General features: G+C 36.4%; 1 protein-coding gene across 2 annotated transcripts in view; it reads right to left on the reverse strand.

Moving 5' to 3' along the window:
- Positions 1-955: 955 nt before the first annotated feature.
- Positions 956-27297, reverse strand: part of LOC123534766 (protein GUCD1-like) — a 31669-nt gene continuing 5327 nt past the window's right edge. For both annotated transcript variants that reach the window (XM_045317178.2, XM_053519026.1), the window contains exons 4-9: positions 26614-26713; positions 24726-24817; positions 19176-19287; positions 18025-18073; positions 15867-15941; positions 956-9812 (exon numbers count right to left, since the gene is read on the reverse strand). In XM_045317178.2, the coding sequence (XP_045173113.1) occupies positions 9715-9812; positions 15867-15941; positions 18025-18073; positions 19176-19287; positions 24726-24817; positions 26614-26713 (526 nt within the window). In that variant the 3' untranslated portion in view covers positions 956-9714. The remainder of the gene's footprint in view (positions 9813-15866; positions 15942-18024; positions 18074-19175; positions 19288-24725; positions 24818-26613; positions 26714-27297) is intronic.

Consider the following 27297-nt stretch of genomic DNA (forward strand, 5'->3'; position numbering starts at 1 on the left):
TTGACCTTTAACCTACTGATCCCAGTAAAAATACTGGTCATCTACTGACCACCGGCAAATAACATAGTAAGTTCGGAGGCATTAGGCCAAAGCATTCTTTCAGTTATTGTGACGAAATTATATTTAGCCTCAATATTATTGTTACCTTGATCCTTGATCAAATGACCCCCAAAACACACGGTTTATCTACTGACCAAACAATCATCTAATGAAGTTTGACAATGCAGGCCAAAGCATTCTCTATTTATTGGGTATAAACCGTTTTAGTCTCAATGTCAGTGTTACTTTGACCATACTGACCCCCAAAACAGTAGGGGTCATCTAATGACCATAGGCAGTCATCGTTTATAGTTGAACATTGTGAGGACAAGCGTTCTGTAGTTATTGATCGAAAACCAAATGGTCTACCGACCGACTGACAAACAACAATGAGCAACAATGGTGCCACAGTCACAAAATACGCCCGTCGAGAGCTTAATAGAAGAAAAGTTTTAACAGTCAAGGTCACACTTAGAGGTCAAAGGTCAGATATAAGAAGATGGTGAACAATTGTGCCAAGTCACACCAAAATCCCACCATGAATGAAGAAGAAATGCTCCGGGCAAAGTCATTCTTGAATCTGACGTATGACATCTAAGTGTGACCTTGACCTTAGACCTAGGGACCTGGTTCTTACGCAAGACACTCCGTCTCATGACAATGAACATTTGTGCCAAGTTACATCAAAATCCCTCTATGCATGAAGAAGAAATGCTCCAAACAAAGTTTGTGGATGCCACCTGCCCGTTAAGGGCGTTCCCATAATACGTCCCGTCTTTCAGACGGGCGTATAAAAAAATACTCCTCTTTTTCGAAGAGGGGCATTAAAACTTTAGAAGGTCTATGCAAGGATGCTTCTGAGTCTGGTGAAGATAAATAAAAGTCAGGCCAACAGATCATGTGACATGATACAAAAGCCATCAACAAGTCTGTATTATTATCATTATCCATACAGGTCATAACATTTATTTTATTATCGACACAAACAAGTAAACTGTAGATCAGCAAATTTACATTATATTTGTCCACAACATAATGATAATTCTCAAATCTTAAATAACTAAATCTCGTTAAACATCACTGCAATAAATGTTTACAAAGTACAGGCTGGCAGAAAATATCACATTTTTTTTCAAATGGCACTTGGCTTTCGTGTGTTTTTTTTTCTAAAGACTAACCAATCAAATACCACAAAAACTAAAATGCTTCTCTCGACTTAGAGACAGTATCCAAATTAAAACATCTGCTGGAGTTCTAACATCTAATCACTGGCAAAGAGAAAAAAAACCTGCTATTCTATTAGCAAATATTTTACCGATTGAAATTTTGTAGACTGGAAAACTTATTATGGTTTTGGGGACTGCTTTCTTGAAATATAACTTTTCCTGTTGGATATTTTTCATTGCTTTTTCTAAGAAAGGGTAGTCTCCTTAGAACTTAGTTAAATAAGGAACATTCTAATATCAAAGAGTGGGTGTTTTCCCTTTGACCACATTAATTTTTATAACTCTGAAAATCACACAGGTATGTCTTAAAAGTACAGTATTCTTTTAGACACTGACAGGCTTGAGGAGTGCTGATAAGCCCTAATGAATATTCCTAATTGAACCCAGTCTGCTAAATTGCTTGGTTGTGTTCTATGCTTCCAAAGAATCTTAAAGATCCCAGCAGAGGTCTTTTAATAGTAGGTCTATAATGCTGTATGATATATGAAATGATTTTTTCAACAAAACTTTTCAAACAAAATAAAGAATATCTTAGATTGCCAATGTATGTATATATTTACAAAACAGAGTAGTAGCCTAGATTTAACAGACAAATTACAATAAACATGATAAGAGCTTCAACAAATATAACTACTTTTGTTTTACATAAAATTTTAAAGTTTCCTCCCAAAGAAGCTGCAAATGAAGCAATTGATCAATGCTATGCAGACATAAATGAGCTGCGCCATGAGAAAACCAACATAGTGCGATTGCGACCAGCATGGATCCAGACCAGCCTGCGCCGAACAGCATGGATCCTTACCAGACTGCACGGATGCGCAGGCTGGTCTGGATCCATGCTAGTCGCAAACGCACTACGTTGGTTTTCTCATAGAGTGGCCCAAATGACAAAACCAATATATCAGTATATAATAATAATTATACAATGAAATAGAATTTAAAACAAATAAGAAAAATACAAAGAAAAGACTAAAGTTTACCTTAATTATTCTACTTAATTAATATAGTTAGTGGTAGTGGTGCTATAGACATTAATGCTTTTTATGTTCCTCTGTGTTCATTGAATTTACCCTCTGTAAACCTACAAAATCCTCATAACAGTCAAATTTCAAAAATTCAATTAAATGAATTTTACAGGCCAAACCGGGAGTTTTCTTTGCAGGCAACCAACATTTTCAAAACTAAGAAATTGTAAACATCTCTCAGTTTGTAAATTTACAAATATTATTCTAATTCCATTTTAAATTTGCATATTAAAACAAAGAAGAATTTACAAAGAAACAACTTTTCATAAAACAATTTAACAAAGTGGCAGTTTTAAGCTTTTAACTAAATTATTTACTGACAAAGGACCTCAAAATGAGGTCCTTTGGTACTCTTAATCAGTAAATACAAATTAAATTCAGCCACTTATATCGTTCTTAGTAAATTATTTACTTGAAACGTATGTTCACAAATAACTTGGGAGTCTCTATAGGAGAAATAAAGAACATTGACATTCTTAGAGCTATTTTTACTTTATATAAATATACACTATCCTACATTTTCAACAGAAGTAAAAATAGAACACAAGTGAATTCCTGAACAACAAAGATTATGTATTTGTCCACTTAACAACAACCGGCTACAGTTACTGTGAAATCATTAATATTCGTGGGGAACTAATATTTGTGGATTTCGTGGTTGAGTCAATCCAGGAAATTTAATCCCAACGAACAAGTACAATTCCCATTCATTTTATATTCAAAAGTTGAAATCCACGAATTCATATCCCCACAAAGATACTGTTTTGACCAAAACCACGAAATTTCATGCCCACGAAATTAAATGATTTTACAGTATTGTTGCAAAAATAGAAAATTTCGATTGCATTCTTTTCATGCCAAGGCACGAGAATTCAACCGTGAACTAAATACATCTGATCAAACATAACCTGTTTTCAGTCAAATAAAATTAACATAAAACTAAATGTAATATATATTTTCATTTTTGACTGCATTGGTATGAACACAGATCAAAATAGAATATACGTACTAAACAAAAACACTAAACTGGGTCTTAGGTTGTAAAACTGAGATTGGAGTATGGACTGGAAACTCAACTTCGTTATTTGTCAGAGCTCAAAATTAACCAATCGGATGCTAGAGCTTTGAGACTGATCTTCAATCTTATTTATGTAATCTTGGATCCAGGCTTAGCTAATGAGATGCAATAAGACCCAGGAAAAGAAAACTCGGAACATTTTCCATTTTTAAAGTCTACTTTAGAAAATGCCTGACAACCAAAAATCACAACAATTTTCCTTAAATATTTAAAAAACAAGAGGACCATGATGGTCCTGAATCGCTCACCTGTCCCAACATGACCCAGTTTTGAACTGAGTATGACGTCATTTTTTTCTATTATTTGACATAGTGACCCAGTTTTTGATCTCATGTGACCCAGTTTTGAACCTGACCTAGATATCATCAAGATGAACATTCTGACCAACTTTCATACAGATCCCATGAAAAATATGGTCTCTAGAGAGATCACAAGGTTTTTTCATTATTTGACCTACTGACCTAGTTATTGATGGCACGTGACCCAGTTTCAAACTTGACCTAGATATCATCAAGATGAACATTCTGACCAATTTTCATGAAGATCCATTCAAAAGTATAGCCTTCAGAGAGGTCACAAGGTTTTTCTATTTTTAGACCTAATGACCTAGTTTTTGACCGCAGCTAACCAAGTTTCGAACTTGACCTAGATATCATCAAGATGAACATTCAGACCAACTTTCATACAGATCCAATGAAAAATATGGCCTCTAGAGAGGTCACAAGGTTTTTCTATTATTTGACCTACTGACCTAGTTTCTGACGGCATGTGACCCAGTTTCGAACTTGACCTAGATATCATCAAGGTGAACATTCAGACTAATTTTCATGAAGATCCATTCAAAAGTATGGCCTCTAGAGAGGTCACAAGGTTTTTCTATTTTTAGACCTACTGACCTAGTTTTTATCCGCAGCTGACCCAGTTTCGAACTTGACCTAGATATCATCAAGATGAACATTCAGACCAATTTTCATACAGATCCCATGAAAAATATGGCCCATAGAGAGGTCACAAGGTTTTTCTATTATTTGACCTGCTGACCTAGTTTCTGAAGGCACGTGACCCAGTTTCGAACTTGATCTAGATATCATCAAGGTGAACATTCAGACTAATTTTCATGAAGATCCATTCACAAGTATGGCCTCTAGAGAGGTCACAAGGTTTTTCTATTTTTAGACCTACTAACCTAGTTTTTAACCGCAGCTGACCCAGTTTCGAACTTGACCTAGATATCATCAAGATGAACATTCAGACCAACTTTCATACAGATCCAATGAAAAATATGGCCTCTAGAGAGGTCACAAGGTTTTTCTATTATTTGACCTACTGACCTAGTTTTTGAATGCATGTGACCCAGTTTCAAACTTGACCTAGATATCATCAAGGTGAACATTCTGACCAATTTTCATGAAGATCTTTTGAAAAATATGGCCTCTAGAGAGGTCATAAGGTTTTTCTATTTTTAGACCTACTGACCTAGTTTTTGACCGCAGTTGACCCAGTTTCGAACTTGACCTAGATATCATCAAGATGAACATTCTGACCAACTTTCATAAAGATCCCATGAAAAATGTGACCTCTAGAGTGGTCACAAGCAAAAGTTTACGCACGGACGCACGCACGGACGACGGACGCTGCGCGATCACAAAAGCTCACACTGTCACTTTGTGACATGTGAGCTAAAAACTCAGAAGATTCACAAAACTTGTTGCATACAGACAAAATAATATAATCTAATTTTTATTTTTCACTCTTTGATTATTATGCCAAAAGGGGGAGACTTCCTGATATGAGACGTTACTCTAAACTGAATCGCTTTTAACCTGTGTAATGCTGAATTAGATAAAATAAATATAATCACTGGAGCCTACAATGCTGGAAAGTAAAAAATTATAAAATTCTATTTCTTATAACAATTAGAAATCATACATTTGTTTGTTTTATAGTTGATATTGATATATACTAATTTATTTTAGCTCTATTGTGATGAAAGTGTCAAGCTTATTTGAACCACACTCCAGTCAGCTTCCTGGAAAAACCAATACTGGTGTCATATAAGATGGCATGGTCATGAACCCAGTAGAGACCTGGGCTGAGCATCCGACACCATAACCACTAGACCAACACTCCCCTAAATATTGAAATATAAACGTGAAAAATTTACAATTTAATCAACAACTTTCTTCATCAATACCAACATTAAATAAAGTAATATAAACTCGGAGACTGTAACTTGGAAACAGGTGTCCTCTTAATTACCACATAATTATCAGTGATGAATTACAAGCCATTTTAAGGTAGTGGACCTGTAACAAGAATCGGCATGTTCTGTTCGATAACCTATTCTCCATATGCAATTTCAGCAGTTTCCGGTAGTTATGAAAAAACATTTTTTATTACGGCGAAAGGATGTCAAAATAACGTATCAGAATTGGTAATTACACCAAATTTCTAATGGTAATTACAGTTCCAACACCTTAACTGGAGAATGATGACGATTTCAAATATAATCTTCTTTAACCCTTACCCTGCTTAATTTCTAAAATGGGCTGGTCCGTCATTCAGTTTCGGCAGTACCACTTATTATTCATTGGGGTGTTCACTGAATATTTACTGACTAAATAGCGAACAGTGCAGACCATGATCAGACTGCACGGATGTGCAGGCTGATCTTGGTCGCACTGGTCGCAAAGGCAGAATAACTTGCCGCGAGCAGGCTAAAGGTTAAATACACCTATTATAGATCACAGGAAATCATTGATGATGGCTGAACAAATGAAGACTGATGATTAATGAGAAGTTTGACACTGGATATTATCAGGACATACATAAATTGTCTCGACATCAAAACAAGAGTAAAGTTAATTGCACCAATCTCCTTTTTCAGTCAGAGCACAAAAACCTCTTTGGAATGTAGCAATTTTGACATGTTTTGTACAAATAGGACTAGCATAACATCTAACAATTACAACTGAAGTAAAAAATACATATACAAAGATACATATCTTTAAAACACAAAGACATATTTGTCTAGCAAAAATATACATTTCATTCCAAAATTTAAACATCTGTCACACATGGAACCAACTAAGTGTATGTTGAGAAACAAAATTGTTCACATTAGTAAAATGAATTACGTTGAATGTACCAAACGTTTTCCTAAAAAAAATGTTGATGTTCTTCAAACATACTAAGAACTACATAATCATGATGCTTGATTTTTTTGCTTTCTGTTTGTTTTTTTCCCGCCACTATCCACTACAGTAACTTTAATTTTGACAAAGTGTAACGAAAAACTCTTAAGCCTATTAAACGCCATCCTTACATGCACAATGAACAAAAGGCAACTCTGCAAAATTGTAAACCCTTACCCTGCTAAGTTTCTATAATGAACTTGTCCATCTTTCAATTTAGACAGTATCGTTAATGTTAGCTAACCAAAAAGATACCGACTGAATGGCGAATAGTGCAGATCTTGATCAGACTGCATGGATGTGCAGGCTGATCATGATCCACACTAGTTACTCAGGCTGAATCAATCGTGTCTAACATGATAAGGGTTAACTATCAGAATTTCATTTGAACTGTAACTTTTTTCTTTTTGAACAAATAATATTATTAATAGAGTAACTTGCAAAAAACAACTATAGTCCTCAAAATTAAACAACATTGTTTTACTGGCGTTTTTACATACAGGTTAAAAGTCAAGTACTGACCCAAAGAAACTAAGTTTTGTTGTAACTGAATACCAAATAAATGCTCTAATGAGTTCATTGAACAGGCATTATATGGCCTGGTATCATACAAAGATAAGTGAAATAAAATTCTGAAAGAATCTCTGGTTGCTGACTGGATGTTTAAACAAATTAACTATTAAGTTTGATACAAACATTGAAAAGCCAACAAAAAAAGAGGTTAAGAATGAAAAAATTGTCTGTCAAATATTGCACTAATTTCCACTGCCCTGCAATAAATAAATGTTTGTACAAACAGAGTTTCTTTTCCTCTAAATTCATATATATATATATATATATATATATAATGTAATGATATTCTTTGTGTCTCCCAATATCAAAACAGCGCTTCTGCAGCTGTAAAAGTGCACTTGTGATTCTAAATAGTACATAAAATTCATCAAAGTTACAATTATACCAAGGTTATAAGGGTAATTCTTAAATACCAGCATCTGATTGGTTACTTGTAACGCACAATTTTGAAATCAACAAATAGCAAGATTGCCCCCTCAGACTGGTTTTAATAACCCTGGAGCCCGAATTTGTTGCAAAATGCGGATTATTATAGAATGGGACATACATGTGTATATGTCAACTATTCCACCAATATTTCTTGATACAGGTCATTCTCTGCTATTTAAATTTTTTCTGAAACTTGACTGCACATTATATTTACAGTGTAAGCCAATAACTTTTTTTATTGAGACAACACAATAAAATTATGTTAGACCATTCCAGTCACAATGAACAATTTTATATATAGTAGCCTTGAAATATAAAACAACAAAAATTGAAAGGGGACTCTATAAAACATAAAAAAGAAACAATTTACTTTAGCAAACAACCAAGAGCATAAGAAATATTAAACTGATAGAAGGGACATAACTCTAGAGAAAAAAAGAGAAATGCAGCACTAGGACAACATTGTTATCAATGCTCACATGCATCTAATGTATTTTCATATGACTTGAAAAGGCCAATACCATCAGAAGAAGACCTAAATATCAAACATTGCTTTCGTATCTGTAAAAGTGCACTTGTGATTCTATATAGAAACAAAATTCATCAAAGTCACAATTATGCCACTGAAAGATACACTTATGCCTGTGGGGAAGATGCAAATATGCCTCTGAGTGGACAACAGTTTGTGTCCAAATGTTGCAGTTACATATACATTATGTACAGAGCAAACACATTCAACTGACTACCAAAAATAGCAAATACATTTGCCACAGAACACAAAACGTGTAACAAATTTGTATACATTATACTAACCTGGCAGTTACAGCAGTTTTTCACGATCAAGGGCAAGCAATGGTCAGTTTATATCACAAAAATTTCTGATTAAGAGACAAAACTTATCAATCAGTACAGCATACTGTAAATCAGCAATATTTGAGGGATTAATTTTTGCATATTACATTTTCTCACAAACATTTTGTTTGTTTGTTTTGGGTTTAACGCCGTTTTTCAACAGTATTTCAGTCATGTTACGGCGGGCAGTTAACCTAACCATTGTTCCTTGATTCTGTACCAGTACAAACCTGTTCTCCGCAAGTAACTGCCAACTTCCCCACATGAATCAGAGGTGGAGGACTAATGATTTCAGACACAATGTCATTTATCAAATAGTCACGGAGAACATACGCCCCGCCCGAGGATCGAACTCACGACCCCGCAATCCGTAGATCAACGCTCTTACCTACTGAGCTAAGTGGGCGGGCAGTCTCACAAACATTAATTTATGCGAAAGTTCAAAGGTAATTTTAGAGATTAGGGAATTGTGACAAACAATCGTAAGATGCCAAGCTTATAACAGCCAGTACCATGTCTACAAGTACTGAGGTATTGTGTAATTTTGGATAAATGATATGAATAACCAGGTATAGCAAAACCCCTCTAAAATGGAAATCCTGAATACCAGAAACCACTCCAAACTCAACAAAGTTTGCAGTCCCGAACTTTGGATTTCATATTTTATTAGGAAAATACCCCTGAATAAACCCTCAATTCCAGAAACTGAACATTTTTTTGCAGACAAAGCCTCTACTAATCACTACAGAATATCCCCTGAAAACTGAACAATTTAAACACAATCAGAATTTTGGCACTTGCCTTTATCATGATTACCATACTTCACAATATTTGGTAAATTGGTAGCACAAGTCAAAACAAACTTAATGGTGTAATTTCATACAGTACTTAACAAGTAAAACTGCAAAACTATTTATGTAATATAGAAAAAAATCCATACACAAAACCACTCTAAACTGAAAACCCTTCGAAAACAAATTGTACTATGGTCCAGCAGCCGTTCCGCTTACAGAGATTTCATTGTTTTTGATTTTCGTTTATAAAATTAGTAAGGAAAATTAACAAAACAGCAATTCAGGAATATCGTTTTTTGTTCTTGTTTTCGAGAATAATGCTAATTTTATGTTCATGAATGTACACAATGCTAAAAGTAGCAAAATTTTGGCTGTGCAAAAATATCCGAATTTACAACTGTTCACAGTAAGAATTTATAGGCAACTTGATAGTTCTATGCATAATAAGTAAAATAATGAGCACAATTGGTCCCCGAAGAATTAGCAAAGTACAGCAGTGTAGACCTAAGGCACTCCGTCTTTGTACACAAACAGTAAATCCTCGTCTGTACCGTAACTTTTCCTGGCTATATCAAACTTGTCCATCCTACTGCAGCACAAATCTAAAAATAAGTTTATAAAGTGTATACACATTCTTAAGACCCTTTTCTTTCTATCTTAAATTTTCCTAACTACCCATGAATGCATTTTTATTGTTTAAAACCAATTTAACAAAATAAACAAAATCAAACTTGATTACTCTGAAAGAGCATAGGACTTAATATCAACAGGCCTAACACCTGGACAAAAAGGAATAATTCAGAAGTCACTGGCACAGTGGTCAGCAGGTAAAACCACAATGCTTAGTCCATGTGATCCAGGTTTGATCCCAGTTGTGTCTGATGTCTGGACCTGTGCTTTGTTCTGGGTGATTACATAAACTGATACTATTTACAGGCAGTATACCTAGCAAGTAAATACCATGCCTGCCAAATCTTTCTTAAAAAAGTATGTTTCTCAATCCATTCATGGAGGCTTTCACTGAAAACCCACGTATAATAAGTATCTCTTTTAAAATTTTCTTAACCAAGTTATTTCAGGTAATTTAAAGCAAATATTTTTCTTTCCTTTTCAATAAAATCATCCCACCTTTCATCTACTGTGTTATCTTATTCAACTACTCACAGTTCTCAATTATAACTGAGACGATCAGTCTATAGTTAATTTTCTTCCCAGAAACTATGGTAAAATTACAATAAAACAGTGTTTATATTTTTAGTTCTATAAAATAATTAATATTCATGAGTTTGGAGGGGCTTATTTTCCTGAATTTCTTCATTTCAGTACCGTCATCCTACGAATATAAGACGCACATTTTTTACCGAGATTCTGGTCTCGAAGGACCGGTGCGTCCTATATATGGGGATAGAAAAAGACCAAACATTTCCCCCGACTCAAAAATTAAGAAAATCAATCTTTGTTTACACCGCATACCTTTATATTGAAGAGAATTCAAGGGGTGTAAATACCAATGACTATCTAGTCTTCAAACATAATTTTGATAGTTGTCTATAATCCTCTTTTTAATCTCTTGTTACTTATCTTACACCTACTGCCGCAATCTGCGAACAATTAACTGTTTAATCATACCCGGAGGTAATTGTAAACATGTGCATGCAAAATTTTAGACTGATCCAATAACATGATCATAGTCGCTGATCTGTAATGTTTAAAACAATTTGCAAACCAGTCTTAAAATTACGTCATTTTACCGCCACGTGCCAAAGTGTTCTTTCGTTTACACTGGTGTCAATATTCATGGAGTAATCAGAGGATGTGGCAGCTTAGTGCTTACACAGAGTTTATGCTTTTCAATTTAAATACTTGCACAACATAAAAACAAGAGGACCATGATGGTCCTGAATCGCTCACCTCTTCCCACATGACCCAGTTTTGAGTATGACGTCGTTTTTTCTATTATTTGACATAGTGAGCTAGTTTTTGAGCTCATGTGACCCAGTTTTGAACTTGACCTAGATATTATCAAGATAAAAATTCTGACCAATTTTCATGAAGATCCATTGAAAAATATGGTCTCCAGAGAGGTCACAAGGTTTTTCTATTATTTGACCTATTGACCTAGTTTTCGAAGGTACGTGACCCTGTTTTGAACTTTACCTAGATATCATCAAGGTGAACATTCTCACTAATTTTCATGAAGATCTCATGAAAAATATGGCCTCTAGAGAGGTCACAAGGTTTTTCTATTTTTATACCTACTGGCCTAGTTTTTGACCGCACGTGACCCAGTTTCGAAACTGACCTAGATATCATCAAGGTGAACATTCAGATCAATTGAAAAATATGGCCTCTAGAGAGGTCAAAAGATTTTAATAATTTTAGACCTACTGACCTAGTTTTTGACCGCAGTTGACCCAGTTTCAAACTTGATCTAAATATCATCAAGATGAACATTCAGACCAACTTTCATACAGATCCCATGAAAAGTATGGCCTCTAGAGAGGTCACAAGGTTTTTTTATTATTTGACCTACTGACCTATTTTTTAAGGCACGTAACCCAGTTTCAAACTTGACCTAGATATCATCAAGGTGAACATTCTGACCAATTTTCATGAAGATCCATTCAAGGGTATGGCCTCTAGAGAGGTCACAAGGTTTTTCTATTTCAAGACCTACTGACCTAGTTTTTGATCGCAGTTGACCCAGTTTCAAACTTGACCTATATATCATCAAGATGAACATTCAGACCAACTTTCATACAGATCCAATGAAAAATATGGCCTCTAGAGAGGTCACAACGTTTTTTCATTATTTGACCTACTGACCTACTTTTTGAAGGCACGTGACCCACTTTCGAACTTGACCTAGATATCATCAAGATGAACATTCTGACCAATTTTTATGGAGATCCATTCACAAGTATGGCCTCTAGAGAGGTCACATGGTTTTTCTATTTTTAGACCTACTGACCTAGTTTTTGACCGCACATGACCCTGTTTCGAACCTGACCTAGATATCATCAAGATGAACATTCAGACCAACTTTCATACAGATCCCATGAAAAATATGGCCTTTAGAGAGGTCACAAGGTTTTTCTATTATTTGACCTACTGACCTAGTTTTTGACGGCACGTGACCCACTTTCGAACTTGACCTAGATATCATCAAGATGAACATTCAGACCAACTTTCATACAGATCCCATGAAAAATATGGCCTCTAGAGAGGTCACAAGGTTTTTCTATTATTTGACCTACTGACCTAGTTTTTGGTGGCACGTGACCCACTTTCGAACTTGACCTAGATATCATCAAGGTGAACATTCTGACCAATTTTCATCAAGATCTCATGAAATATATGGCCTCTAGAGAGGTCACAAGGTTTTTCTATTTTTAGGCCTACTGACCTAGTTTTTGACCGCACGTGACCCAGTTTCAAACTTGACCTAGATATCATCAAGATGAACATTCAGACCAACTTTCATACAGATCCCATGAAAAATATGGCCTTTAGAGAGGTCACAAGGTTTTTCTATTATTTGACCTACTGACCTAGTTTTTGACGGCACGTGACCCAGTTTCGAACTTGACCTAGATATCATCAAGATGAACATTCTGACCAATTTTCATGAAGATCTTGTGAAATATATGGCCTCTAGAGAGGTCACAAGGTTTTTCTATTTTTAGACCTACTGACCTAGTTTTTGATGGCACGTGACCCAGTTTCGAACTTGATCTAGATATCATCAAGGTGAACATTCTGACCAATTTTCATGAAGATCTTGTGAAATATATGGCCTCTAGAGAGGTCACAAGGTTTTTCTATTTTTAGACCTACTGACCTAGTTTTTGAAGGCATGTGACCCAGTTTCGAACTTGACCTAGATATCATCAAGATGAACAGTCTGACCAACTTTTATAAAGATCTCACAAAAAATGTGACCTCTAGAGTGGTCACAAGCAAAAGTTTACGGACGCACGGACGCACGGACGCACGCACGGACGGACGACGGATGACGGACGCTGCGTGATCACAAAAGCTCACCTTGTCACTATGTGACAGGTGAGCTAAAAACATCGACATTGATTTAGCAAAAACCGGCGGGTTCGTTTCAGAAACTATAGCAAATTTGGGACAAACATAAATTTGGATAAGTAATAAGTGGGTAGAAGCATTTTTCCAGAATTCTGTTGATATTTTTTCACAGCGTCCTATACACGAGTGCGACCTATAATCGGCCGATTACGGTAGTACACAAAATTAAATCCCAACAATGTGTATTTTCCATCTATTGTTATCTTCATCAAGTTCATGTCGTTTTCACAGAAGCCACAAACTTTCATGCCCAAGAAAAACAAGAGGACCATGATGGTCCTGAATCGCTCACCTCTTCCCACATGACCCAGTTTTGAGTATGACGTCATTATTTGACATAGTGACCTAGTTTTTGAGCTCATGTGACCCAGTTTTGAACTTGACCTAGATATTATCAAGATAAAAATTCTGACCAATTTTCATAAAGATCCATTGAAAAATATGGTCTCTACAGAGGTCACAAGGTTTTTCTATTATTTGACCTATTGACCTAGTTTTCAAAGGTACTTGACCCTGTTTTGAACTTACCTAGATATCATCAAGGTGAACATTCTCACTAATTTTCATGAAGATCTCATGAAAAATATGGCCTCTAGAGAGGTCACAAGGTTTTTCTATTTTTATACCTACTGGCCTAGTTTTTGACCGCATGTGACCCAGTTTCGAAACTGACCTAGATATCATCAAGGTGAACATTCAGATCAATTTTCATGAAGATCCATTGAAAAATATGGCCTCTAGAGAGGTCAAAAGATTTTAATAATTTTAGACTTACTGACCTAGTTTTTGACCGCAGTTGACCCAGTTTCAAACTTGACTTAGATATCATCAAGATGAACATTCAGACCAACTTTCATACAGATCCCATGAAAAGTATGGCCTCTAGAGAGGTCACAAGGTTTTTTGATTATTTGACTTAATGACCTAGTTTTTTGAGGCACGTGACCCAGTTTCAAACTTGACCTAGATATCATCAAGGTGAACATTCTGACCAATTTTAATGGAAATCCATTCACAAGTATGGCCTCTAGAGAGGTCACAAGGTTTTTCTATTTTTAGACCTGCTGACCTAGTTTTTGTCCGCACATGACCCTGTTTCGAACTTGACTTAGATATAATCAAGATGAACATTCAGACCAATTTTCATACAGATCCCATGAAAAATATGGCCTTTAGAGAGGTCACAAGGTTTTTTCTATTATTTGACCTATTGACCTAGTTTTTGATGGCACGTGATCCACTTTCGAACTTGACCTAGATATCACCAAGATGAACATTCAGACCAACTTTCATACAGATCCCATAAAAAATATGGCCTCTAGAGAGGTCACAAGGTTTTTCTATTATTTGACCTACTGACCTAGTTTTTGAAGACACGTGACCCACTTTCGAACCTGACCTAGATATCATTAATGTGAACATTCTGACCAATTTTCATGAAGATCTCATGAAATATATGGCCTATAGAGAGGTCACAAGGTTTTTCTATTTTTAGACCTACTGATCTAGTTTTTGACCGCACGTGACCCAGTTTCGAACTTGACCTAGATATCATCAAGATGAACATTCAGACCAACTTTAATACAGATCCCATGAAAAATATGGCCTTTAGAGAGGTCACAAGGTTTTTCTATTATTTGACCTACTGACCTAGTTTTTGACGGCACGTGACCCAGTTTCAATCTTGACCTAGATATCATCAATGTGAACGTTCTGACCAATTTTCATGAAGATCTTGTGAAATATATGGCCTTTAGAGAGGTCACAAGGTTTTTCTATTTTTAGACCTACTGACCTAGTTTTTGACCGCACGTGACCCAGTTTCGAAGTTGACCTGGATATCATCAAGATGAACATTCAGACCAACTTTCATACAGATCCCATGAAAAATATGGCCTTTAGAGAGGTCACAAGGTTTTTCTATTATTTGACCTACTGACCTAGTTTTTGATGGCACGTGACCCAGTTTCAAATCTGACCTAGATATCATCAAGTTGAGCGTTCTGACCAATTTTCATGAAGACCTTGTGAAATATATGGCCTCTAGAGAGGTCACAAGGTTTTTCTATTTTTAGACCTACTGACCTAGTTTTTGACGGCACGTGACCCAGTTTCGAACTTGATCTAGATATCATCAAGGTGAACATTCTGACCAATTTTCATGAAGATCTTGTGAAATATATGGCCTCTAGAGAGGTCACAAGGTTTTTCTATTTTTAGACCTACTGACCTAGTTTTTGAAGGCACGTGACCCAGTTTCGAACCTGACCTAGATATCATCAAGATGAACATTCTGACCAACTTTCATAAAGGTCCAATGAAAAATGTGACCTCTAGAGTGGTCACAAGCAAAAGTTTAGGGACGCACGGACGCACGCACGGACGACGGACACCGCGCGATCACAAAAGCTCACCTTGTCACTTTGTGACAGGTGAGCTAAAAATGAGTTTTCAGTATTCTAGTCCTCAACAAATAGTATAAAGCTTACAATTATTTTAAAGGAAACTTTTTAATGAAAAACTTTTTAATGAAAAAATATTTATAAAGTCTTGATAACTACCTTCATCATATGATGGATTCTTGTAAAATATCCTTTTCTTCTTCTTGTCAAAACCACAAACAACCACATAGTGACCTGGAGTAAAAAAGGCCAGAAATTCTGAAGCGATTACCTATGATTTACATGAGAAATTAACTTGATACCTGTTAACAAAACAAATATTTCTTTTAAAATACTGAATACCTGGTACACTGAAACAAAGACTGAAGGGTTACGACTTCAAGAATGACCCTTTAAAACTTTCTTCCCTTACATATATCTACACATCATGGGTGGCCCTGTGAAAGGCTGGACTAATTCCACCTGATTATGAAAAGGCAAATTGACACACTAGATTTTATAAGGAATAGGGCAGTAAATGCCCCTGTAAATCATTACTTGGAGGGGCACATAAAAGGTAGTAAGGTAAAAAAAAAACATCTCTTTTGTTTTGGACACTCTTCCAAATATAAACTTTAAAAATATTCTAAACTGAAACTTATGGCTCAATTTTAAAATAATTTCACACAAGGTTTTATGTTCGGGTGGCCTCCAAACAGTATTCAATCTATTTTGCATTTGTCAAAAAACTTGCCTCATTTCTTGACAAATCAGAAAAAATTGACAAAGTTGGTAAAATTTAGTCAAGGATCATTTCTTTGAAATTATTTTAATAACAGACCAAGGGAGGAGGTGTTGTTATAAGGTTTTCCTATGTGCAGTTCTGACAAACATCTTTTTTGACTAATCACAATAAGGCCTAAAAAAAAATTTCTTTGTTTCCGGTAACATGCTAAAAAAAATTAGGGTAGGTAGGTCGGAAAACTTTTTTTTTTTTGGAAATTTTTTTTATCAAGGGACACTTTTCAGAAATTATTTTTTTGTCAAAAAATGATTACAAATAAGGGGGTTATGCCTTTAGAGCATCAGTAAGTTGATTTCTAACATCACTGGCCATGTTTAAAGCATAAAAAGTGCAGTTTTGCATCTTTTTGTTAAAAAGTTGAAAAAAATATTCTCCAAGGCCATAAAAACATTTAGGGTCGGGCCAAAAATTTAGGGTAGGTTGGGATACCGGAAACAAACAATTTTTTTTTTACGCCTAATATGAATGAGTCATCTAAGGATTATTAGCATGAAGTATTTCAAAACCTGGCCTTCAAGTTTGGATTAGACCTCAACGTTTCCACTATATACATACAAGGGAAAAGTGACCATGCTCTCTTGTGCCCCTGTTTCTTTTTTACAAACTGAACAATACTAGCAGAGGGTCACCTAAGAAACTTTTGTGTGAAACTATTTTCAAATCAAGCCAGCCATCTCTAACAGGACAATTTTAAGTTTCTACAATACAGATATTGGAAAAAGTGAACACACTTCCTGGTGGTCATAGTTTTTATGAATTAGAATATGAACACACAGCAGAGTTATGTAGGGATCATTTGCATGACATATTTCAAAATCTGGCCATCAATTTCTGACTAGAAAGTTTTTGAAGCTTCCACTCATGGCGTATCCGGGAGTTGCCAGTGCACATCTTTTTGTGCATTCACTTTCATGTTACAAAAAGCTGTTCAATTGTTTTAAAATGCGGGTAATTTAGCAGAACTCAGTAAATCGATCACTTCATCAATAAATATTTATAGAATATGATAGACAATTCAACTGTAATGAGCCAGCTATGAGTTGCTTAACAGGTGATAAGGTTTTATCAGACGAATTAGTGAAACACATGCAAATAGTGGATATTGTCTCCAGTATTTGAAATAATTCATTAATCGCAATGGTTTATACGGTCTAAATCATACATTTAAGCTACAAACACAAAGTTAAAACATGTAAGGAATCTAACGAAATCCAAAGATACACATTCAGTTTTAAATCCAGTGTGTCATATATGAGCCATGCCATGGGAAAACCAACATAGTGGGTGTGCGACCAGCGTGGATCCAGACCAGCCTGCGCATCTGCGCAGTCTGGTCAGGATCCATTCTGTTCGCTAACAGTTTCTCCGATTCCAATAGGCTTTAAAAGCGAACAGCATGGAACCTGACCAGACTGCGCGGATGCGCAGGCTGGTCTGGATCCATGCTGGTCGCACACCCACTATGTGTGCTGTGAATTTTAGCTACCACAGTTTGCACTATCGTCCAAAGTAAAAGTATCCTGAATTACCTACCTTGGTAACTTCCACAACATTTACTGGTCAGACAGGAAAAGCAGCTGGTCTGAAATGTTGTTATAATCTTATATTAATATGACACTGAATAATTTGAACAAATCTGTCTTAACAGAGCATCACCTTACAGAGAATTCTTGTTACCACTTAATAAAGTATTGTGACAATTATCATATTGTGCTTACATGGTTTGCAGCCATATTAATATCTGGAGAAGAATCCCTTTAAATTCAAATACTGCTTTCACTTTTCATACAAATATATAAATATGCTATTAAGATTTTATACAAAAAACAAGGAGCTGCGTTCAATAAATGCTTGATGCCCCGGTGACATCCTTGTCGATACAAGGCAACCTAAGTCCAAAACGAGGTCAAGGTCAAGGTCAAACTGAGGTCAGGTGATGTTTGAAGACGAGGAATGGTCACAGGTTACATCTGTATTAGTATCAATTCATTCTTGTAAGCGGTATTGATGCTAGACGAAACGGTCCCATTTGGTTAACTTAGAGATGGCCCATATAAAGCAACCTAAGTCCAAAATGAGGTCAAGGTCAAACTGAGGTCAGGTGATGTCTGAAGATGAGGAATGGTCACAGGTTACATCTGCATTAGTATCAAGTCATTCTAGTAAGGGGTATTGATGCTAGACGAAATGGTCCCATTTGGTTAACCTCGTATGGACGGACGAACGAACGGACAGACAGGACAATCACTATATGCCTCCCACATCAGTAGATGCCAGGGGCATAAAAAGAACAGCTTTGTATGGAAAATCCGTAATATTTATGTAGGACTAATCTTTTTGCTAATTCAGCATTTTTCATTATTTTGCGAAAAGCAAACCTAGCCAAAGCCATATGAGAAGATTAAATGAGCCACGCCATGAAAAAACCAATATGGATCCTGACTAGCCTGCACATCTGCCGAGTCTGGTCAGGATCCATGCTGTTCCCTTTCAAAGCCTATTGCAATTTCAGAAACCGTTAGCGAACAGCATGGATCCTGACCAGACTGTGCGGACGCAAAGGCACTATGTTGGTTTTCTCATTGCGCGGCTCAAATCTTTCTCTAAATTTGGCACATCTTGTTCACATGAAACTATCTCATATTACAGTATTCTAGTGACATGCTGTGTAGGTCAAAACATACCTGGCATCTTAGCCTGTCACACCAGATACACTCCAACTCATTCCAGTCCACAAGAGCTATACAGAGATTTCCCATCTCAATATGAGCTATGATCTCATCTCTGCTTACTGACCTGAAAAATAAAGTTACATCATAGCTATACAAAGATATAATCTCAAAACTGGTTATAGACTCTTCTTGTAATCACTAAATTGAAACAAGAGCGCCTCCAAGTGGGGCAATATACACCCGAAGGGTTACATCAGAGGATGGGAGCAAAATTACTTAAGTAAGAACTTAATTAACTGTTGAAGCCCAAAGGACAGGAACAACAAAGGGAAGAAATTAAAAAAAAAAATTCTAAGCCCACAAAAAAATCCTTACCAGGTACAGGTATGTCAAAATACACCTAAAAATTGGAGGTACCATCCATCTTGTACCACAGAAAAGTGGTCTCGGTTTTTCCCTATGGCCAATAATAAAAAAGTCTCAAAATAAGCTATTTACTGTAAAGTAAAACGGAAGTAATTCAAAAAATTTTATTGTAAGTGAACAAAAAAGGGATCTGCCAAATAAAACCAAGAGCACTGCAATGCAGAGCAATATACGCAAAGCTAAGTCATATACGACCTTGACCCCTAAGTGTGACCTTGACCTTGAAGCGAGTCATCCAAAACATGCGCTCTGCATGTCGTCTCAGTGTGGTGAACATTTGTGCCAAGTTTCTTTGAAATCCTTCAAGCAGTTCAAGAGTTACAGAGCGGACACAAAATTGCTAACGGATGGATGGACAGACGCACACCGGGGGTATAACATAATACGTCCCTTCGGGCGTATAAAAGTAGTATCTAGATTCTGAATAGGCTTATCAACACTTACCCATATTCCACAATATATAGTATAAGAAAAGAACTTATATTTTGTGTTAAAATGGCCAATTATTGTTAATTACAATGGAAAATAGACCTTTCTAACGTAAACGTAATTACGAAACGGAATACTGAATCAGTAAAATTTTAGGCTAATTTGTGGTCTATGGGAGACAATTTCATCCAATAGTAATGCAATAGTATCTCCCTTAGACCATTATTTGCAAATAACATTTACGGATTCAGTAATCCGTTTCCGATTTACGTTTACGTTAGAAATGTCTAATATTAAGAAAACATAAAGTTAAAATTAAGCAAAAAACAACAGAATTTAAACAAGAGGGCCATGATGGCCCTATATCGCTCACCTGTTATCACTGCACTTGAGGACAATAAGGCCTTCAGAAAAAATATCTAAGTCCAAAGGACAGGAACAACAAAGGAAAGAAATTTAACCAAAAAGAAAAAAATATTCTTAAAATGTCAAAATACACCTAAAAATTGGAGATACCATCCATGTTGTATCACAGAAAAGTGGTCTCGGTTTTTCCCTATGGCCAACAATAACAAGAGGACCATGATGGTCCTGAATCGCTCACCTGTTCCCACATGACCCAGTTATGAACTGAGTATGATGCTGTTTTTTCTATTATTTGACCTAGTGACCTAGTTTTTGAGCTCATGTTACCAAGTTTTGAACCTGACCTAGATATCATCAAGATAAAAATTCTGACCAATTTTCATGAAGATCCATTAAAAAATATGGCCTCTAGAGAGGTCACAAGGTTTTTTTATTATTTGACCTACTGACCTAGTTATTGACCGCACGTGACCCAGTTTCGAACTTGACCTAGATATCATCAAGGTGAACATTCTGACCAATTTTCATGAAGATCCATTTGAAAGTATGGCCTCTAGAGAGGTCACAAGGATTTTCTATTTTTAGACCTACTGACCTAGTTTTTGACCGCAGTTGACCCAGTTTCAAACTTGACCTAGATATCATCAAGATAAACATTCAGACCAATTTTCATACAGATCCCATGAAAAATATGGCCTCTAGAGAGGTCACAAGGTTTTTTTATTATTTGACCTACTGACCTAGTTATTGACCGCACGTGTCCCAGTTTCAAACCTGACCTAGATATCATCCAGATGGACATTCTGACCAATTTTCATGAAGATCCATTTGAAAGTATGGCCTCTAGAGAGGTCACAAGGTTTTTCTATTTTTAGACCTACTGACCTAGATTTTAACCACAGTTGACCCAGTTTCGAACTTGACCTAGATATCATCAAGATGAACATTCAGACCAACTTTCATACAGATCCCATGAAAAATACAGCCTCTAGAGAGGTCACAAGTTTTTTTATTATTTGACCTACTGACCTAGTTATTGACCGCACGTGTCCCAGTTTCGAACCTGACCTAGATATCATCAAGGTGAACATTCTGACCAATTTTCATGAAGATCCATTCAAAAGTATGGCTTCTAGAGAGGTCACAAGGTTTTTCTATTTATAGACCTACTGACCTAGTTTTTGATCGCACGTGACCCAGTTTCAAACTTGACCTAGATATCATCAAGGTAAACATCCAGATCAACTTTCATACAGATACCATGAAAAATATGGCCTCTAGAGAGGTCACAAGGTTTTTCTATTATTTGACCTACTGACCTAGTTTTTGATGGCACGTGACCCAGTTTCGAACTTGACCTAGATATCATCAAGTTGAACATTCTGACCAATTTTCATGAAGATCTTTGAAAAATATGGCCTCTAGAGAGGTCACAAGGTTTTTCTATTTTTAGACCTACTGACCTAGTTTTTGACCACACTTGACCCAGTTTCAAACTTGACCTAGATATCATCAAGATGAACATTCTGACCAATTTTCATAAAGACCTCATGAAAAATGTGACCTCTAGAGTGGTCACAAGCAAAAGTTTATGGACCGACTGACGGACGGACGCACGGACGACGGACGCTGCGCGATCACAAAAGCACACCTTGTCACTATGTGACAGGTGAGCTAAAAAAGTTACAAAAAATAAGCTATTTATAGTAACATAAAAGGGAAGTAATTAAAAAGAAAATTATTGTAAGAGAACAAAAGAAGGATCTGCCAAATAAATCTGCTGACATAAATGAAAATTCAGATCAGTATCTTCATTAGTTACGGAGATATACTCATTTCAATTTGAAATAAAGGGAGGTAACTTGACATAAAATCAGTCCATAGTTATCTACCTTGATTGGCTCAGTCCAACTAATGACAATAATGAAATTTCAAATAAGTCCTATAAGTACTTACTGATATAAATCCATTTTGATTACAATCAGGGGAGGTAATCAGATATAAAATAACTCTGGAACCTACGATTGGATCTGATTTGTCATGGAATCCAAGATTTATTGTTGTTGAAGATATTTTGGAAGTTTGTATCAAATAAAACCATAAATGAAGTCTCTATATGGCTGCAAAAGCCAAAATAGCCAATTTTGGACCTTTAAGGGGCCATAACTCTGGAACCCATAAAGGAATCTGGCCAGTTCCAGAAAGGAACCAAGATCTTGTGGTGATACAAGTTGTGTGCAAGTTTGGTTAAAATCAAATCATAAACTAGAGATGCTTTTGAGAAAAGCGCATGTTAGTTTCTCTAGATGTTTTAGACGAGTGGATCCAATTAGATGGTCTGGATGAGTGGATCCAATCAGTAATTCAAGGGCCATAAATGAAAAGTGCCTGAGCGGATTTGGCTAGTTATCGAACTTGGGTAAGGTCTTATGGCCAAACACATTTTGTTCAAGTTTGATGAAGATCGGATGAGAAATGTTCGACTTAGAGAGCGGGCAAGAGTAAACAGACGGATTTTTTCGGTAATTCAAGAGCCGTAACTCTAAAATGCCTCGACCGATTTGGCTAGTTATCGAACTTGGCCGAGATCTCATGGTCAAACACATTTTGTTCAAGTTTGGTGAAGATCGGATGAGAAATGTCCGACTTAGAGTAAGGACAAGAGTAAAAAGGCCGATTTTTCAAAAATTCAAGGGCCGTAACTCCAAAATGCCTGGACCGACTTGGCTAGTTATCGAACGTGGCCGAGGTCTCATGGTCAAACACATTTTGTTCAAGTTTGGTGAAGATCGGATGAGAAATGTTCGATTAAGAGTGCGCACATGAGTAAAAAGGCCAATTTTTCTATAATTCAAGAGCCGTATCTCTAAAATGCCTGGACTGATTTGGCTAGTTATCGAACTTGGCCGAGGGCTCATGGTCAAACATGTTTTGTTTAAGTTTAGTGAAGATTGGATGACAAATATTCGAATTAGAGTGCGGACAAGAGTAAAAAGAATGATTTTTGGTAATTCAAGGGCCATAACTCCGAGACGCCTGGACCGATTTGGCTAGTTATCGAACTTGGCCGAGGTCTTATGGGTAAACACATTTTGTTCAAAACTGGTGAAAATCGGATGAGAAATGTTCGACTTAGTGTGGGGACAAGCTTTGTGACAGACACACACACAGACTGGAGTAAATCAATATGTCTCCCACACCACACAGTGGTGGGAGACATAATGAAACTGCTATTGTGCAGTCAAGGTCAAAATAGCTAATTTTGGCCCTTTCAGGGGCCATAACTCTGGAACCCATTAAGGGATCTGGCCGGTTCAACAAAGGAACTGAGATCTTATGGCGACACAAGTTTTGTGCAAGTTTAATTAAATTCAAATCATAAATGAAGCTGCTATTGTGCAGACAAGGTCAAAATAGCTAATTCTGGCCCTTTCAGGGGCCATAACTCTGGAACCCATAATGGATTATGGAATCTCGCCAGTTCAAAACAGGAACCAAGATCTTATAGTGATACAAGTTGTGTGCAAGTTTGGTTAAAATAAAATCATAAATAAAGCTGCTGATGTGCAGACAAGCTCAAAATAGCTAATTCTGGCCCTTTCTGGGGCCATAACTCTGGAACCCATAATGGGATCTGGCCAGTTCAAGAAAGGAACCGAGATCTTATGATGATACAAGTTGTGTGCAAGTTTGGTTAAAATAAAAGCATACATGAAACCACTATCATGCAGACAAGAAATCCTTGACGGATGGACGACGTCATAACGAAACAGTATTTATGTGACACCCCCATTGTTCTCTCTATCGTTCTATCAGTCACATAAAAAGAAAAAGGTCACATAAACAGAACGGAATGAATGACATCAAAGAGAAAGTACCGTTATGAAGTCACTTAACCATCATTTCGCGGACACGCATGCATGCACGGACGGACTGACGATGGACGACGGGTGATCACAAAAGCTCACCTTGTCACTATGTGACAGGTGAGCTAAAAATAAAAATGGCTGCTTTTGAAAATAAGTTTCTGAAAGAAACTAAACAGCTATAGTCTTTGAGGATTGGAAAAAACCTTATTTTCATTTTTTAGTATTATCCCAGCAGCCACAAATGTGATCAAAAACACGACAGTAAACATGAGCCTGACCTGAACTCTTGACCAAAATGCCATCTTAAAGACTATTTTCTTAATAAACAATGAGAAGTAAAACAGTGAATTCCAGATGGCGGACACAGCATGCTCACAATAAATCAACCTGCACCTTCGGTTCATATGAGCTAAAAAGACTAAATTCTTTCAGAGCGCATTTATAATGAACTTAGATTTCTCAAAATTCTCACCTCTGCTGAACTTCAATGCCATTTGAACCACTCTCCTCAAATAGCTTAGAAACTCTCTCCTCATCTACACTGAACTTCCTACTATAAAATGCCTGAAACATTTTACAAAGCTACATTAAAGAGATATTCAGGTTTCTTTGCAAGAAATATATGAGCCGCGCCATGAGAAAACCAACATAGTGGGTGTGCGACCAGCATGGATCCAGACCAGCCTGCGCATCCGCGCAGTCTGGTCAGGCTCCATGCTGTTCGCTTTTAAAGCCTATTGGAATTGGAGAAACTGTTAGCGAACAGCATGGAGCCTGACCAGACTGCGCGGATGCGCAGGCTGGTCTGGATTCATGCTGGTCGCACACCCACTATGTTGGTTTTCTCATGGCGCGGCTCATATATCCCTATGTAATCATACTTTTTTTACTCACTTGGATAGAAGTTGTTTTATTTAATAAAATCTAACTGCGTTATGTTTTATATGACTAAAATAAGGGGAAGTCATGAAAACATGTGACAAACTTTAATTATCTTACGGTGTCCGTGGTAAAACTGAACAACATTAGAAAACATCAAGTACTGTCTAATGATATAATTTGACTGTTTGAAGCTTTCCACCTAATACTAGCTTACAAAATAAGCTTTAGCAAAATTTATTTATTTATTTATTTATTTATTTGGGTTTTAGGGCGCACCAGCACAGTATGGCGCTAAACAGGACAATAAATTCTTTAGTTGAAAAGGGCGCATAATTTTGCCCAACCATAAGCCAGAGTTATTAAACTTGCCGTGTGAAGTCATTTCATGATGCTCAAGAAGCGTGGAGAATATGAAAACATTTGGTCAAGTAGTTTCTGAGAAACATGCTTACATGCAAAACTGTCACGAAATTCCTTTCTTAAAAGGAGCAAAATTTTAACAAAATAAAAGACTGAGTTATGTCACTTGCTCTGTGAAATAATCTCATGATGTGGAAGACATGTATAAAGTTTTCCAGCATTTGGCCCTGTAGTTTTTGAGTACCGGTAACCTGCTTACGAACAATTTCAAAATCACCAAGAGGCATAACTTTTACAAAGAGTTATGAGTTGTGTAACTTGTTCAATGAGGTTATCTCATGATGATAAAGACATGTATGAAGTTTGAAAGCAATTGTCTAAGTATTTTGAGGGAAACCTGCTCACATATAAAACTTTTGCCCATGAATGGGTGGCAATAAAAGCTCCACTACATGGAAAATATCAAACAGCTGAGCTAAAACGCGGAAAATGACATGAAAATGAAAAAAGCCTAACAACACACATAGTTCAGATTAAACTGCCAACCTATGTAAACATAAGAAATAAATCTATATTTTTAACTATGAATTTTATTTTATTGTGAGAAAACTGTCTCGAGATTTTTCTCTTCCATACAACATACATCCCTAAAAAAGATCAAAACCATCTTCCATAACAGAAACACTTTCATTTTACGCTAGACTAAAAAACCCAAAAGCATCTTAAATAATAATGCTTCCAAATTCGGAAGACTGAAACTGTACAGATGTACTAGTTTATAAAATAACCTAATACTGCAGTTCAAAGCTACAAACACTTAATACGTCATTTACTGCAGATTAGAACATTTTTGTGACACTTATATTTTCAATCACAGACATACCGGTATGTGAAACTTCTAATAGCATAAACACCTTAACAGTGAATTCTTAATGACATGAACAAGTCCCTTGTTCACTGAATAAGAGTAAAAGAGACTGATAAGAGATACGAAAATCAGCAAATCTGCAGTATCAATGTTCCGGACAAATTTCAGCAGATTTTCCCTATTAAAATGTATATAGGAAGGAAGCGAGTGCATTCTAGGGCCATAGTAAAGTTAAGGGTAGTATATTTACCTGTTTAGAGTAGTTTTTATCAACTCCCAGTGTAATAGTGCAGAGACTGTGCTTTATACCATACTTGTTCATCAGGGAAGCAAGGTCTATTGTCCAAATACTGTAATAAATAAAATGAAATTAAATCAGACTTGACAAATATGAAAACATATGAAACAAGAGGGTATGATGGCCCTATATCGCTCACCTGAGTAGAGTTGCTTGCTTGAACAAATTTCTTAGCTAAAGCTTTAAGATCTAGGCCTTCTGGTTTATTTTTAGCAAATTTATGAAGATTTCCCTATGTACAATCAAGTAACCCCATGGGGCTGGGTCAATTTGACCCTGGGGGTCAAGATTTGAACAAATTTTGTAGAGGTCCACTAGGCAATGCTACATGTCAAATATCTAAGCTCTAGGCCTTCTGGTTTATTTTTAGAAAATTTTGAAGATTTTTCTATGTACAATCAAGTAACCCCATGGGACGGGGTCAGTTTGATCCCGGGGGTCATGATTTGAACAAATTTTGTAGAAGTGTAATAGGCAATGCTACATATCAAATATCTAAGATTTTCCTATATAAAATCAAGTGACCCCTGGGGCGGGGGTCAATTTTGACCCCAGGGGTCATGATTTGAACAAATTTTGTAGAGGTCCACTAGGCAATGCTACATGTCAAATATCTAAGCTCTAGGCCTTCTGGTT

This window comes from Mercenaria mercenaria, chromosome 12, assembly GCF_021730395.1.
Source record: "Mercenaria mercenaria strain notata chromosome 12, MADL_Memer_1, whole genome shotgun sequence".
NCBI classification, from domain to species: Eukaryota; Metazoa; Mollusca; class Bivalvia; order Venerida; family Veneridae; genus Mercenaria; species Mercenaria mercenaria.